General features: G+C 47.9%; 1 protein-coding gene across 4 annotated transcripts; it reads right to left on the bottom strand.

Moving 5' to 3' along the window:
* Positions 1 to 112: 112 nt before the first annotated feature.
* Positions 113 to 14824, bottom strand: rtn3 (reticulon 3). 4 transcript variants are annotated; one of them, XM_028994749.1, is made up of 9 exons: positions 14477 to 14824; positions 12114 to 12161; positions 7306 to 9807; positions 4864 to 5071; positions 4435 to 4573; positions 3497 to 3566; positions 2745 to 2791; positions 2382 to 2440; positions 113 to 2288 (listed from the first exon to the last, which is right to left on the bottom strand). In XM_028994749.1, exons 1-9 carry the CDS (start codon positions 14571 to 14573, stop codon positions 2243 to 2245), a joined length of 3216 nt encoding a protein of 1071 aa, XP_028850582.1. In that variant the 5' UTR covers positions 14574 to 14824; the 3' UTR covers positions 113 to 2242. The 4 variants fall into 4 exon arrangements, with proteins under 4 accessions (XP_028850582.1, XP_028850593.1, XP_028850600.1 ...); XM_028994760.1 differs by lacking the exon at positions 14477 to 14824 and adding an exon at positions 12654 to 12786; XM_028994767.1 differs by lacking the exon at positions 7306 to 9807 and having other exon boundaries at positions 14477 to 14808.
* Positions 14825 to 14928: the final 104 nt, after the last annotated feature.

Raw genomic sequence — 14928 nt, 5'->3', positions numbered from 1 at the left:
ACCATCAGGTAGCTGCAAACCCACATAGACATTGAAATGATCGAAATTATATATCACGCGAGCGACAGGGTGCAAGTCACACAACGGGAGAGCTTGGACTACAATCCCCGGCCACATGAGAGCTGATTTTCCCCCGTTTATTTCTCATCAAACAATATTCGTACAGCACTCGACAAAACATTTGGAACATTGTGTTACATGCCTTCTAATTCCATGGAAATTATTATTATTATTATTATTATATATAAAAATGCATCAATTCTTGGGTTGAAATTAAGCCACGGTATCCCCTCCCACACACATACATTTGTATTAATTCCATTTTGACATCAGTACAGGGACCACATTGCTGTTTCCTCTGTAATTAGTTTTTTCCTTTCCCAAACAGGATCATGCACTAATTCTACAGAATTACAATAAAAATAGGATTTAAGTCTCGTCCTAATGCATTAAAGAGAATGGAACAGTCTCTAAGGGACACTAATCTACAGAAGGAAATGAACACGTGTAATAAAAAAAAACAAAAAAACACGATGCATAGCAATTTTCAATCAACGTAATTTCTGTGAAATATAAATGACACGTGCCCTAATTATAATAATAATAGAAAAAAAGCACCACACTGGTGATTTATTAGTGACCATGGTGAACCTACATTCCGTTACTCCGGCCAAACACCAAGGACATGGTGGCTTACACAGAAGGAAAAGTGCATGTTCTGCACATCAGACTTATTGTGACGGACCAAAGAAAAAGTGCTCTGGTTGGGGGGGGGGGGGGGTTGAAGGGAGGGCTCCCTGTGAGGCATTTTGTAGCATGCACTGCACCAGATGGAATGTTCTATAGATGCTGCGGGGGGGCATTCAGCAGGCAAGAGACACTTGCAGAGCAGTAGTAACAGTAGTAGTAGTAGTGGTAATAGTAGTGTTATCTGTAGTAAACAACCATTGGTACGTAATTGATGTTCAGCAAGCCCCTCCCTTTTCGAGCTTGATGCAGATGTGCAGTATTAACTGAAAAGCGATTGTGTCATGAACAAGTAAAAAAAAAACAAAAAAAAACAAAATGCAAATACATTAGTCAATGCGCAATAATTCCAGGATATTACACAGGTGTCAACGTGTAGCTTCAATAAATGCTATAGTAGCACGCTGTAAGGAAATAACACTGATGCACAAACGCACACAGGACCTACGCAGATGTGATGACGAAAAATCGAACTGAAACCTCGACGGCAATAACACAAGAAACGAGTTGAAAGCAGACATTCTATCAGTAATAACTTCAATAACCATAGTAATAATTATAATAGCCATGATCATACTAGTAGAAATATACACGCGAACTAAAGACCCGACCTCTCAGAAAGTGTTGTGACAAACAAGCAATTCCGCTGTAAGAGGATTAATTTCGATATAAAAAGCCACACTAACTACTCACAGCAGAAAGAGCTGTTTTTGTCTTATTCCGTATATACACGCATGTGCTTTTTAAAAAAATGTCACCAAGAAAAAAAAAAAAAAAAAAAAAAAGGGGTTGGAGGGGGTGAACTACACCAAACGTATCACTGCTGGTAGCGCTCCAATCCACTTTATTCAACCTGCTGGATGTGAGTTCAGTGCATTGCAGATAAATGTACAAATATAAGTTAGTTAATTGAACAATTCCATAATGTGAGTGACAAAATCGCGAAAACTGAATAATAAGTATAATAACAACTTTCCAAACCCATATTTCTTAAATTCTTCCTAAAGAAACGAGAAAAACAAAAACAAACAAACATTGTAAAATGAAAATTTCATCTATTCTGAGCAAAAGTACAGACATTTGCGTTGAAGAAGAAAAACACCCATTTCTGCACCACAACAAAAACCAGGTCATAGATTCAGTCTAGTTCACCAGCCCGTCTCAATTCTGAGCGCAAAAAAAAAAAAAGAAAGAAAGAAAGAAAAGGGAACAAAGAGCATCCAGTTTCAGGGTTACATCACTTTCTCTTCTACTTCTTGTGCTCGAGACAACGGCACCACTGGGGCCAGAGCTGCTCCCCCCCGAGCGCCTTGAATTAAGCTGCGCAGTTAACGTTTTAAATATAGAGAAGCTTCGAGAGTTCGTCCTTCCCCCGCCCGTTGGCTGGATCGGGGCAGGTGGGTGGGCAGTGATGGGGGTCGGGGGGGTGGTTGGAAGAGAGGAAGAGAGGAAGAGGGTCAGGGACGCGAGGGCGAAGGGTGTGTAGGCGGCCGCATCATTCCGCTTTGCGCTTCAAGGAGCCGGGAAGCTTCTCTTGTAACCTGCCGTTGAGGACGAAGAGCAACAAGGGAAAATAAGATCAGGGTGAGAGGGCCAGACGTTACATGGAGGTGAAATGACAGGATGAGCCTTACTTGGCAACAGTGGTGTTGATTTGAGTGCGAGCGATGTCAATGTAGTGATCAATTTGAGTCTGTAAAGACAAAAAGACGAACATTAGCAGTGCAAACGAATCCTGATCCCATTCATAGGCATCAAAACGTTCTCTTTAATGTGTAATTGTTCTCCATGACAGATAAATATAAACGTATATAATAAATGGCAAATATATTTCATTGTAAATTGATAAACCAGGGAAGACCACATCATGTATTATATATTCTTTTGGTCATTTTAGATATCATTTCATAACATGTTTTGAAGAAATTCTCAGTGAAAGTACTTAGATATGCAAAGCTGAAGACCAGAATTGGGTGTGATGGACCTCACCCACTCACCTTGTTCTTCTCATATCCCAGCGGTACGGTGAAGAGCAGGATGTCGGCTGCAGAAAGAAAACAAAAGAGCGACATTCACACGATTTAACAGCTACGTAGGAATATAAAGCGATTATCCCATAGATCAGGTACCTGACCCCTGCTCCAACCCCACCTTTCCTTTTGTCCACTTATTTTACGAGCATGCTACGGACTCCATCCCTTTGACATTTTGTAACATCGCTTTTGGCAAAAAAACGCCAGTACCACTTTTGACCACTAGATGCTGGCACAGGCTGCCATTTGATGCTTTGATCCCAGTTAGAGCCCCATTACACATGAGCAGAGCAGTTATATGGAGTATCCGAACCCTGCCAATCCTAAAAGTTTAGATATGAACGTTACACTGAAGTCTATGAACAATTGGGACTTCAATGAAAAATCAAGTCTCTGTTCATTAAAAATGGAAATCAACTGGGGTCCTAAATAAAATGGGAATTTTCCCCATTATCAGATGATATTTAAAAACACCCTCAATACAATATCAAGGATTAAATTATTATTTAATGCAGACAATGAGCAAAAGGACCCAGCTTTGGCAAACCAAAGGTCTCGACACAGAACATGAACAGAAGTGTGCAGAAACTTCTGGACACCATATGTGACTCTCTGTTGTGATGGAGGCTCGGACCAGCCATCTTGTTTTGCAGAAGACGGGTGAGAAAAGTAACCTGATTCCCATAATTAGTAACAGGACTACGCTTGGCCCTCACCGAGGATGAGGATGGTGATTCCATTGAAGACGGCGCCCACGTAGGTCAACAGCCACATCACCACAGCCAGCTAGAAGAAGAAAACATTTTTTTTTTTTACAGAAATATTGTGAAACTAGATTTATGACAAGTTCGCCCATAGCGAACTGCACCGCGTGATACTGCAGCACCTATCAATACTAAATACGATAAACCTGCACTAGTTTTAAACGTTTAAACGGCGCAAGAAACATGTAGTTTGTTATGCATTCATGTGTCAGATTTCAATGGCTTTTTCCATAACTTTATATGTTTATTTCGTATTCCAAAACTTTTTTTTTTTTGCTTTACAAATTCCATTACTTTTTCCAGGTTTTTAAATTACCGTAAGGACGGTATGGGTCGGTGCTTACTGTTGGCAAATAAAATCGTAATTAAAAATAAATAAATGTAAGATATCGCCAGAGCCAGATGCCATTTGAGTGTACTGAATCTGTGTCAGCGCTCATCTTTATGGTAAAGTAGTTTCTCTCTCTCTCTTTCTCTATTTGAGGAATGCCGTATTTTCCGGTGGTGGTGCTGGTGCTCTGCTCATGGCCCCGGATGACACTGGACTGCTTGCACTAAAAGAAGAACTGGGCTGGCAGGTCCAGGTCTTCCGACTAGCACAGTCCTCCCTCCCTCCCTCCCTTCCTTCCTTCCTTCCTTCCTCCCTTCCTTCCTTCCTTCCTTTCTCCCGCGACCTATGCGAGTTTTATAAATAGATGGTGCAGCGGCAGAGAGGGGAGGGCGGAGGAAGTGGAAAGCTAGGCCACTTCACACATATGCACACACACACACCCTAAAATGACAATTCCAGCACTCCACACACGTCTGTTACGCAACGATGGCATTCGCACGTCTTGGACGAGAAGGTCGACCTCCACCTGTAGAGCACGGAAACGGGGCCGCAAACCCACCTTGAGAGAGTCCACCAGGTCCTCCACGAGGAAGAGGCGGCTCATGTACTTGAGGCCTCGGTTGATGTAGGTCAGACAGACGTCCACGTGCTTGCGGAAGGTCTCGGGAGGCACGCTGACATCCTTCTCCATCAGGGCCCTGCGCACCGACACAGCTGAACTCAATACGGATCGGGCCCTAAACTCGCCGTGAAAAGCCTCAACACACACAACAGACGGCAAATGCATGGCCAGACGCCATATTTCATCTTCTGAGAGCCTCAGGATGGCAGCTTCAGAATCTGTAAAATGACGTAAATCCACGCGTCGGACCACCTTTACAAAAAGTCCAACAAGAAACTCGCGAGACCCTCAAATTCTTCACCTGTTGCTACGGAACGCGAACAGTCCCAAAAAAAAGCCCACGCGCCCCACGCCCCGACGCCTTACTTGAAGGGGTGTCCCTCGTTGGACTTCTGCACGGCCTGGATGACGGACTTGTAGATGCGGAAGGAGATGGTGACGCACAGCAGGGCCAGCAGGACGTAGGAGGCGACGCTGATCACGCTGAACGTGGCCAGGGACAGCAGGAGCAGCATGGACACGCCGAACACCACGCCCGACTTCTTGGGGTCGCGCCAGTACACCAGCTCCTTAGCTGCACGGGGAGAGCGAGGGAGAGAGAGACGGGGAGGTAGGCGTGAATAGATGTTTTATTTTTGCATCGGTTTGCATCTTTGCGGGTGTGTTTACGCGTGATTTGAGAGAGGACGGCCATTTCTATGGATACGCCTTAATAAAATGGGAATGGTCGGTGATATTAACGTCCTGTTTGTGGCACATTAGTATATGTGAGGGGGCAAACTTTTCAAAATAAGTGGCGACCATAGTGGCCATTTTGAAGTCGGTCATCTTGGATCCAACTTTTGTTTTTCCAATAGGAAGAGGGTCATGTGACATCAAATTTATTGGTAATTTCACAATGGTGTGCTTGGTTTTAACGTAACTTTATTCTTTCATGAGTTTCTGACCACTTATAAAAAATGTTCAATGTCACCAACCATTCCCACTTTATTAAGGTGCATCCATATAAATGGCTTACCCTGTGTATTAAAAAAATAAAAAAGCGATCAAAACGGACAAGCGTTTCCCCGAGGCACCTGGCTCCACCGTTATTCCGGGAACGCGGAGTTCCGCGGTCCAGATTCACGCGTGCAGAAGCGACGTTCCCTGTGCCGGCCAGTTGCGTAACGGCGCCGAGGCCTCGTGAAAGGAGCCCGCTGCGCTGTGCCAGGCCTCCGGGGCTTTTGGGCCCGTGATGCGCAGCTCCTGATGAGGCCCTGATTCGCGGGGGGGAGGGGATGGTGGCCCATGGCTCGTTTTATTAGGTTTTTAAAAATGTAAAAGATACCAGGGCTCCGCGCCGCATGGACCATCGCACCAGTGGACTCGGTCACATTCTTGATAATCCAGCCACGTCCGCGTTCGAGCGGCGGGATAATGGGGCCGGTTGTTTCGATGAGGCGTTGTTACGTAACCGGCATGTTCGTGGCCTTCTTAACACGGACGGTCGTGTGAGGCCCGCAGAAGCAAACATGGAGCAGAATGAGGTAAGTGTGCAGAGAGGGGTGGGGTCACCATGACATAACTGCCTGGCCACCGTGCCAGAGCGGCCTCGGGAAAATAAATAAATAAACCAAGCAGCACTCTGTTGTTGTGCAAGCCCCAGAACCCCAGGACGCAAGCGTAGCGGACGGGTTTAGGCGAGGGGTTTCCTTTCCCGTCACTGCAGGGGTCGGAGCCGAGGCTCTCCCAGCATGCTTTACTGGTACCCTGGGGGACGCCCCTCCCCCTCCCTCCCTTTCTGGTTCTCCTGCATTAACAGGCCCCCGATCCGGCAGCGGGTCCCAGCGGCTGTAGCGCTGCAGTGGCCTCTTTTGAGACAGAACAGCTCTTAAAGACGCAGGCGTGCGCGCATGTGAGATGTTCGAATAGACCACATTTTAACACCAACGTGATAGAACAACCTTGCACTTATTAAAATACAGGCCCAACGTGTTCAGAGACACGGCTACGGGGGAGAATGTCCTCAAGACGAGATATTACCTTTCGAGCTGCTCCTGCGCAAACTATTCCAACTGACAAGCCACACCCATCGGGCCCAAAGCCATGTGGCTTTCTCTCAAATGCCTGAAAAATCAGTTTTCAATAGTAACAAAAGAATCTGTAACATCTCACTGCTGGGGCACACGATCTCCACCTTAAACTTTCCCCTACTTTCTGGTTGCCACGGCAACACTTTAAATTCGAGAAGTGGCCAGCGCAAGACGGTCCTGTGCTTCAGGTGTCAAACATATTTGTACTGGGTGAGGGAGCATTGTACCATTGTTAAATGGCAGAGGAAATGGCAGGAATGCTTGGCAAGGAAGCCGAGGGGTGCGCCGTCAAATAACGAACGCGCCAAACTACAGGGGACACACGGAGAATCCAACGAACGCAATTGCCGCGGCATTTAAAAAAAAAAAAAAAAAAAAAAACGGATTATGAAATGGCCACAACGCTGTCAAGTTGCATGAAAGCAGAAATCCAACACTAAGGAGAGTTTGCAAAGCAACACCGCTTGGCCATGTTGAGACTCCTGTCCCCTCCCCCCAGAGCTGGCCACGCATTTAAGGAGAAGGGGTCGGATGGTGTCAATAAGTTTCAAGTCAATCGTCCAGCAAACACACCAGCATTTTTTTTGTTTTGTTCATAAGATATGTTAAAATATGCATTTTTCATGGCTGACACGTGCAGCCATTTGTATTAAGTTGTTAAAAGGTGCTGTGCACCGCATGGCTGTCCTTGCATGGGAGGTTAGCAGGCCGGAAGCCCAGAGAGAAGACGTGTTACCTGACAGGTGGGTTAGTACTGCTGCCAACACATGCTCGGCGAGGTGGTACGCCTCTGCCACCCAAACGTCAAATGCCTCTACCTCTGGGGACAGCGAGGTCTCTGAAACGGGATTGGCCATGGACAAAGGTGATTTGGGAGTCTTTGTGCTTAGCGGGAGGTCCTCGTCGTCCTCTTGGCTACTGCCGAGCTCCCTCAGTGCTCGAATGGTGAGGTGCTCCTGTTCCAGGTCCATGACCATAGCTGGCGAGGACCGGGAAGCCGATCCGGCTTCACCGGCATTGTTGGGCCCTGATGAATCAGGTTCCTCGTCCTGCCTGGACTTCAGGCATTCTCTCATGAACTCAACAAAGCTGTCTGTCGCCGTCGAAACAGAGCATTCTGGCTCAACACTTTCGGGGTCACTCATAGGCTCTGGTGAGGGTGGCCTCTCGCCGAGATCCCACTTGGTTGCACCAGAAGAGCCTTGGTGTAACTCAGAACCCCCATCCATTAAGCTTGGACATGCTTCCTGGTCCTTGAGCTTGCTAGAGGTATCTGCTTGTTTGTTAGCATGAGGAGATATTGCATCTCGACGACTGTCACTGTCCTTCGGCGGCTCTGCAGGCGCTTCTGGGCCGGAGACCTCGTCCTCCTCATGCAGAAGAGAATTAGTCATTTGCGTCACATTGTTCTGAAGGACAAGGGTCTGATTGGCATCATCTTGGACGAGATGAGACAGAGACGTTTCAGGTACAGTAGGAAAGTTCAGTTGTTTTTCATAGGAGTAGTCATCCAAGACTGGAAGAGAGTCATTGTCAAAATCATCTTCGTGGGTATTATCGACTAGAGAATCCATTCTCATATCGGAGAAGAAATTAGTTTTTGGAAACTCTTTAGGCAACAAATCCTCTTCTGCCGTTAAGTCGGACTTTGTTGTTTCTTTCTGGGCCTGAGGTGGGAAACTATTCATATATGGGTCAATGGGTTCATCGTCCGAAAGGTCATCGTCTTGATGGTCTGAGAGATCGAACGATTCCTCTACGGTTTTATCAAAAGCAGAGTTGAAAGTTTTTGAAGGTGGCTGTTCCGGAATTGGTGGCTGCACTTGTATTTCCTCTGAGATTGGCCCTTTGGACAATGCAGTGGTCTGCGTAACACTGCCAATGTCATCGTCCTCTTTGGCATAATGTTTGGGTGAGGACCCTGCAGAATTGTTTGCAGAAGGCTGTGGCGAGTACTCATCTGTGGGTTTTGGATCCTCAGCGGGAGTTACGTCAGACACTTTTGTTCCTGGAACTGGTTCTGGGTCATTCAGAGTCTCCCTGACTGGATCTTTCACCACTTTGTACTCTTCGTAATCTTGCTCCATCTCTTCGTCGCTGACTACTTGCTCTTCGGTCTCGATGACATTGATGATGGGTACCAGCATGAACTGCTTCTCTGGTTTGGAAGGCGAGGTCTCTTTTTCGCCGCAGGGGAGAGATTTATTTGGCTCTATGGAAGCGGAAATGCTCGCTGCATCTTCGATCACAGTATCATCTGATTCACCAGAGCTGTCCACTTCAAGGATCTCCGTAGGCTCGGATTCACCACCTGTTGGTTCTCCCTTTGAGATGGGAGCTTGTGGCTGGGATACTTTAGGGGAAGGGGGAGGAGAGGAGGATGGAGAAGGAGGTGGAGACAGAGGGGGAGAGGGAGACCCAAAACCTGCTGGTGGTGGCGCAGAGGCAAGGACGTCAGTGCCATCAGACCCCTGAACCTCTGGAGGACGGGTGTCCTTATCGGTCTTGTCCTGTTTTTCCCACATGTACGCTGTTGGCAGAAAGCTAAGATCGAATTCGGACTCTTCTTCGATGCTCTCTTCTTTCTCTGGTTCTGGAGACTTCGCAGTGGGATTGTCCATAAAATCATCAGGCACGCCCACAAAGGATCCAGAAACATCCATTGCCACTATGTCCTTAGGTGCCACCTCTTTTGTTTCAACATTACTTACAGGAATGTCCTTCTCGTCTTCAACCTCGGCCTCTTCGGTGCCAAAATCTGGTGCTGGAGGTAGGTGAGCTCGCATCCAGTCCACCGTGTCTTCGTCATCACTCACCTGCCTAGCATCGCCCAAAACCTCGAAGGGAGATTCTGGGGAATCCTGATCTGGGGGTGCGGTCTTCTTCTGGAAGGTGGAAGATACTGGAACAGTTGCTTCTGTTGGAGACTTCTCATGGTGACGATCTCGAAAGTGAGAGAACCCGTCGTTCCTTCCATTACCCTCATTCTGCTTTGCAGCAAGAGCCTCCAGCGCTTTGATCCTCTCGGACACAGGGGACGTCTTTATGGGCGAGGAATCTTGATGCTCACACCCATAAGCGGAGTTAGCAACCTCATTCTTCTCTTGGTCCTTGCACGAATAATCTGAAGGTTTATTCCCAAAAGAGCCAGGAGAGAACGAACCCGGCTGAGATAGAAATCGAAGTGAGGTAGCCACGCCTTCTGAGGGCTTGTCAGAGCCCACCACCACCCTTTTGTCTGCATCCGTAACACAGGTGAGAAGAGGAAAGCAGAAGGAGGGCATAAAAGTCAAGGCAAACTCTACACCCATGCAGATGTGCTAAAGCAGGGGTCCATCTATGTGGAATTTATTTATTTAAATTGCATCGATGTAGAGGAAAAAAAAACTACAAAAAAAAACCTAAATTTAGGAGATAAAAAAAATAAAATAAATAAAAAGACCCCGTACTTCAGCAAGCATCATCAGTTCTCATAACTTGTCACTAGCATTCCCAGAATATAGTAGCATCTATACCACTGCAGCTCAAGCAGCCATGCAAATGATGGAGCCGTGTGTGGGCATGCTGCCTCGTACATTCACATGTTGTTGCCATTGACGACCCAATTGTGTAGAAACGACACCGCTGCTATCCAAAACCAACAACATAGTGAGAAGCACATTTCTTGGAATGACCTTATTGCACCTACAGGACAGGCGTGAATAAATGCCTTAAAAAGTCAATGCACACAAATACCCATACCCAACTCTTCACTGGATCCCCTGGGCTCAGGGTCACAAGATGTTCCGGGCAACTGCGCCTAATAATCACATGATCCTGCTCCTAACCCCACCATGTCATTTCTACTTCTGCAGGCAGAGCTATATTGGGGAGGGGACGACAGCTGGGACCTGGAAGGTTGGCCAGACAAAAAGGTCCTTCAACAGATTTTCATTCCAATTTCCAACATGATGATAAAAAACCCAACAACACGCATGTTTCCTTGTACGTGACCCCCCAACGTGACATTGCAACGCAAAATGGTTCTCACCTCTAAAAATCCACCAGCCAGCCACTGTGTCCCATTTTCTATTGTTCAAAGTGGGCAAACGCAAGTGGTGTCCGCATTTGGCACGATACCGGTCAACACTTGCATAATATGAACTGGGAAATGGCCAAAATCCTCTGATTGGACAGACAACACCCCCCACCCCCCAACCGCCGTCGTTTTATCGCCTTGGTGTTTCAAATACATTGATACCCCGATCAATATAACCGTTCCGTAATAATGAAGAAAGGGAGGCCTGCTGCAATTTGCCAAACCAGGTTTAATGGGTCGAGTGGAGAATCTAGGACAGGCAGATTAATAAATTACAGCGAGCCCGTCCAAAGTTTAATGACATCAGCATCTGCTGTCAATAGATCAATTCTGGAACAAAACCAACAATGCTTTTTTTTTTGTGGTCAAGTCATGCCCTTTGCAATTTCAGCCAGACAATCAGACCCGTCCAATTACTCTACTGTAAAGGCTTCAAATCTTGAGATGTATTTGTGACAAAAGCTCATTCCATTAGGTCAAAGCCATCTGCCTGAACACATCCAATGATATGCTGCGGATGAGAAAAAACATGGACAGATTTAATATGAATAAACAGTAAATGGGGGGGGAGGGGACAAGTCCTGGTGTCTGGCTCTAACATGCAGAAGTAGACATGAAGCTACAAGCGATGGTGTGAAGATCATGAGTGGTGAGCCCCAGCAGTTACTTTCATATATCACGACGCCCAATCAGAAGTGACAGGGACGGTCCCCCGGGGGACACTCAAGAGTCAAGTGTCTTGCTCAGGGACACAATGGTAGTAAGTGAGGTTTGAACCTGGGACTTCTGGACTCTTCTGGACCAGTGTCACTGTACTGGGCCAAACTGAGTGGACTGGAGGAGGAGGGAAAAAGAAGAGAATAGGGTCTCCATAGAGGACAGGGACCCACGGGGACCTCCATTTTTAGGCTCATGCTTGTGAACTTGAACTTCTCGGCCATCTTAAAATAAGGTGGCAATCTAGGGATTACGCCGGGCCTACAGAAACGCTGACCTAAATAATAGCAATAGAATTGGATGGGACGGCCGCCATCTGCTGGGACCCTCTCGTCTAAATCGAGCCGAAGCGCCGGCACAGAGGCCGCGCGGGGGCTTGGGTGGTGTCTTATTGTCTCGTTATTTTAAAAAAAAAGACGCCGTAGAGTCACACGCCGCCACGTGCAAAACTTCTAGGAGCGCTCTGGAACGGGACTCCATGCACGACGTGGGGGAGAGAGCGGTCACCGTGGACACGGGGGGTGGGGGGAGACACAGAGATCAGGAGGTCCAGGACACTGGATGTTTCTGGAGGACGTCGGCAGGACGGGGGCACCAACGAGAGGAAATGGCGAGCGTTGCAGCAGCAGCAGCCCAGCGAGCAAGGAACAAAAAAAAAAAAAACTACAGACAGAAGAAGGACAGAGAAAGAGGGCAGGAGGAAGACTGGAGAAGCGGGTGAGCAGCGTAGAAGAGAACCATACACTTGCCTTGAGGAGACTGAATGAGAGATACGGGCGAAGAGGAAAGAAAGGAATCTGGGAAAATAAAAAGGACAGGAGAATGAGCATCCCCACCCCGTCTTACACATTAAGGACGCGGCATCCAGGTGTCGGCTCTCAACTCGGCATGAAACATGCACAACTTATCTTACCTACAGTTTTATTAAAAATAATAAGAATAAGAAGAAGAAAAACATCGTTGCATCCCTTCCCACGCAGGAAATCTGAAATATTTCACCCCCGCGGTTTCCGAGCAAGCTCAGCGCCCACACTGCGCTCCCTTCTACCGTATTATGTAACCTATTTATGGAAGGCATTTCTACCCCCCACCCCCCCCCACACTTCTACAGCGCATGTGACGTTCCCGCCGGACAAAGCGGGCCTTTGTGCCCGGTCAGGTCATCGCAAGATCAAACTGGGCCGCAGAGTCCAGTCCACCCCCCCCCCGAAAACCGGTCTGTCGAGAAACAGGGACGCCCGTCCACCCCGCGAGGACCAGACGGGCGGGTTGCGGCATTCCTGACTCACCTGCGCTCCCGTCCTCGCCGCACCCTGGCCGAGCCGGCGGCCCGGGATCGCTCGCATTCCGGCGCAGGGGAGAGCGATCGCTTCTCCCTGACGACAGGTACTTACAGCCCAGGGTCGTGAACTCCCCGATAAATCATCATCATCATCATCATCGCCCTGACATTCACTGGGCGAGTTTTACATGGAGAAAAATAACGTATTCGGTCTCTCAACGGGGTCCAGAGCAACAAAACCACCCAGAAGATGCCCGTATTCACGCCAACTATTTCCGCCTCATATCCCTGACTCATGACACCGCCACGTCCCGAGGGCGGGGGGTGCTGCCTCAGCCCAATCCGGTCACCCGAGAAGCCGGCAACTCCGACCGCGCAGGCCGGAGGGCAGACAGACAGGCATCAGGAGGCGCGGACCGGGGCGGGGCGGCGAGGGAAGCGGGACGATGCGGGTGAGCCGGGGCGAGAGGGTCGTTACTTTCAGGCCACTCGCACACTTTCACTTTTCAAGGTCACCGGTCCCCGAGCGGCATGCCTGGCATACTTAGCGCGAGAACATCCAGCAGATCCGTCCCTGTTCCTGTTCCGCCGATGCTCACCGAGCATCTTAAAAGGCAGGCGCACAGGTATCAAAACCGACAAAACCTGGCCGCTGATTTCATGAAAAGACAAAAGACTTTTCAAATGCATTATCGAAATCAGCACAAAACCGGCAATGCGCATGTAAAAAAAAATTTAAAACTAAAAAATACGTCACTTTAACACTACTTTGTAGACAGAAATCGGCACACTGAAATAACCTTATATTTGACTTCAGTAAAGACAAAACTATTTGTATGAATTATTCTTCCATTTATAGCTTTATGATTTTCATCACCGCTACCACATGGCGGATTTGTTTACATGCTTAAATTTTCCATTGGATAATTAAACGTGTCAACCAATGAGAACGTAGCAATCGCTTCCTGATCGTCGCAACACTTTTTTTATTGCTAAATGTTGGAAAATGTAAACGCTAGAAAACATATTACGGACCTAACAGGTTTAAACAGAAATAACGTGATTACGTCATATAAACAGATCGACGTCAGACAGGCGACATCGCAGAAATCGGCTAGGGCGCGCAATCGGTCTCCTTTATGAATTACGGAGCGTTTTCAAAACACCATCCGGACATAAAACAGACATTTTTTTTACTGCTTTATTTTGCGCTGCGCCCTGACTGATAAGGAGCGAACACGCCCCTCCCCGCTCCAACATGGCCGCGGCGTCCGCTTTTAGTTCTCCACTGGGGCCGAAGATGCGCCATCAGCCCGATACTTAACATGTCCAAACACAAGGGATGATAATAATAATAATAATAATAATAATAATATAAAAATCTATACACTAATTTATACAGACAGGGCGGAGTTTGGGGTGGCGTGGGGTTAGTTTTTCCGCCCACTGAAGACCGGAAAGGCGCGTTCGCGAGCCGCTCCCGGTAAACACGCATCTGCACTGCAGAGGGCCGTCGCCGCAACATTCGCTCCCCGTCACCGAGACACACGGGTCGGCGAGGCAGGAATAAATAAATAAAAAAAAAAAACCACACACACACACACACACACACACGCAGCTTCAACCGCAGCAACTGCGCGACGTGCGGGCGCGAACACGGCCCGAAATCAACAACACTCGTTTTCAATAACTTTACAATGTTTAAATGGTGGAGATTTTGGGGTTTCACGCTGTTTTTTTTCTCTTTAGAAATCACACAGTACAGGGACGAGTTGCAAAGCTCCGCTTTTCCGCCGGGTGAAGTTCGCCCTGGCAGCCGCCGGGTCTTACCGCTGAACTGCGAGTCTTTGGCCGCGGCGGAGTTCTGTCCGTCGGCGAGACCCTGCGACGAAGAAATCTGAGAGGACTGGGTCATCGGGTCGGCCATTTCTGCAAAAAGTAAAAAAAAAAAAAAAAGAATATACAAACACCGCCGCTGATGTGGCTGCCTCGCTTGTTCTGTTTCGGCTCGCGTTGCCGTCCTCCGGCGAATCGCACGCTTTTCCTCTTTAGTTCCCCCAAGATCGGGACACAGCGGGACCGAACTGCTAGCTCCACGCACGCACGGACGAGTCTGGAAACGGGGCCGCGCACGGACGAGCCTGGAAACGGGGCCGCGCACTGTTGTGCTGCTCGCCAACGAACGGCTCCCGCTCGGCGAATCACGTCGGTGAACGAGTCAGTGAACGAGAACGTTGCAACATTACATTACAGCTTCCTCAAAGAAACAGATCGATTATTAC

The sequence above is a fragment of the Denticeps clupeoides genome, chromosome 1, assembly GCF_900700375.1.
Source record: "Denticeps clupeoides chromosome 1, fDenClu1.1, whole genome shotgun sequence".
NCBI lineage: Eukaryota > Metazoa > Chordata > Actinopteri > Clupeiformes > Denticipitidae > Denticeps > Denticeps clupeoides.
The sequence above is the reverse complement of the archived record's forward strand: the minus strand, read 5'-3'. Positions and strand labels throughout refer to the sequence as shown.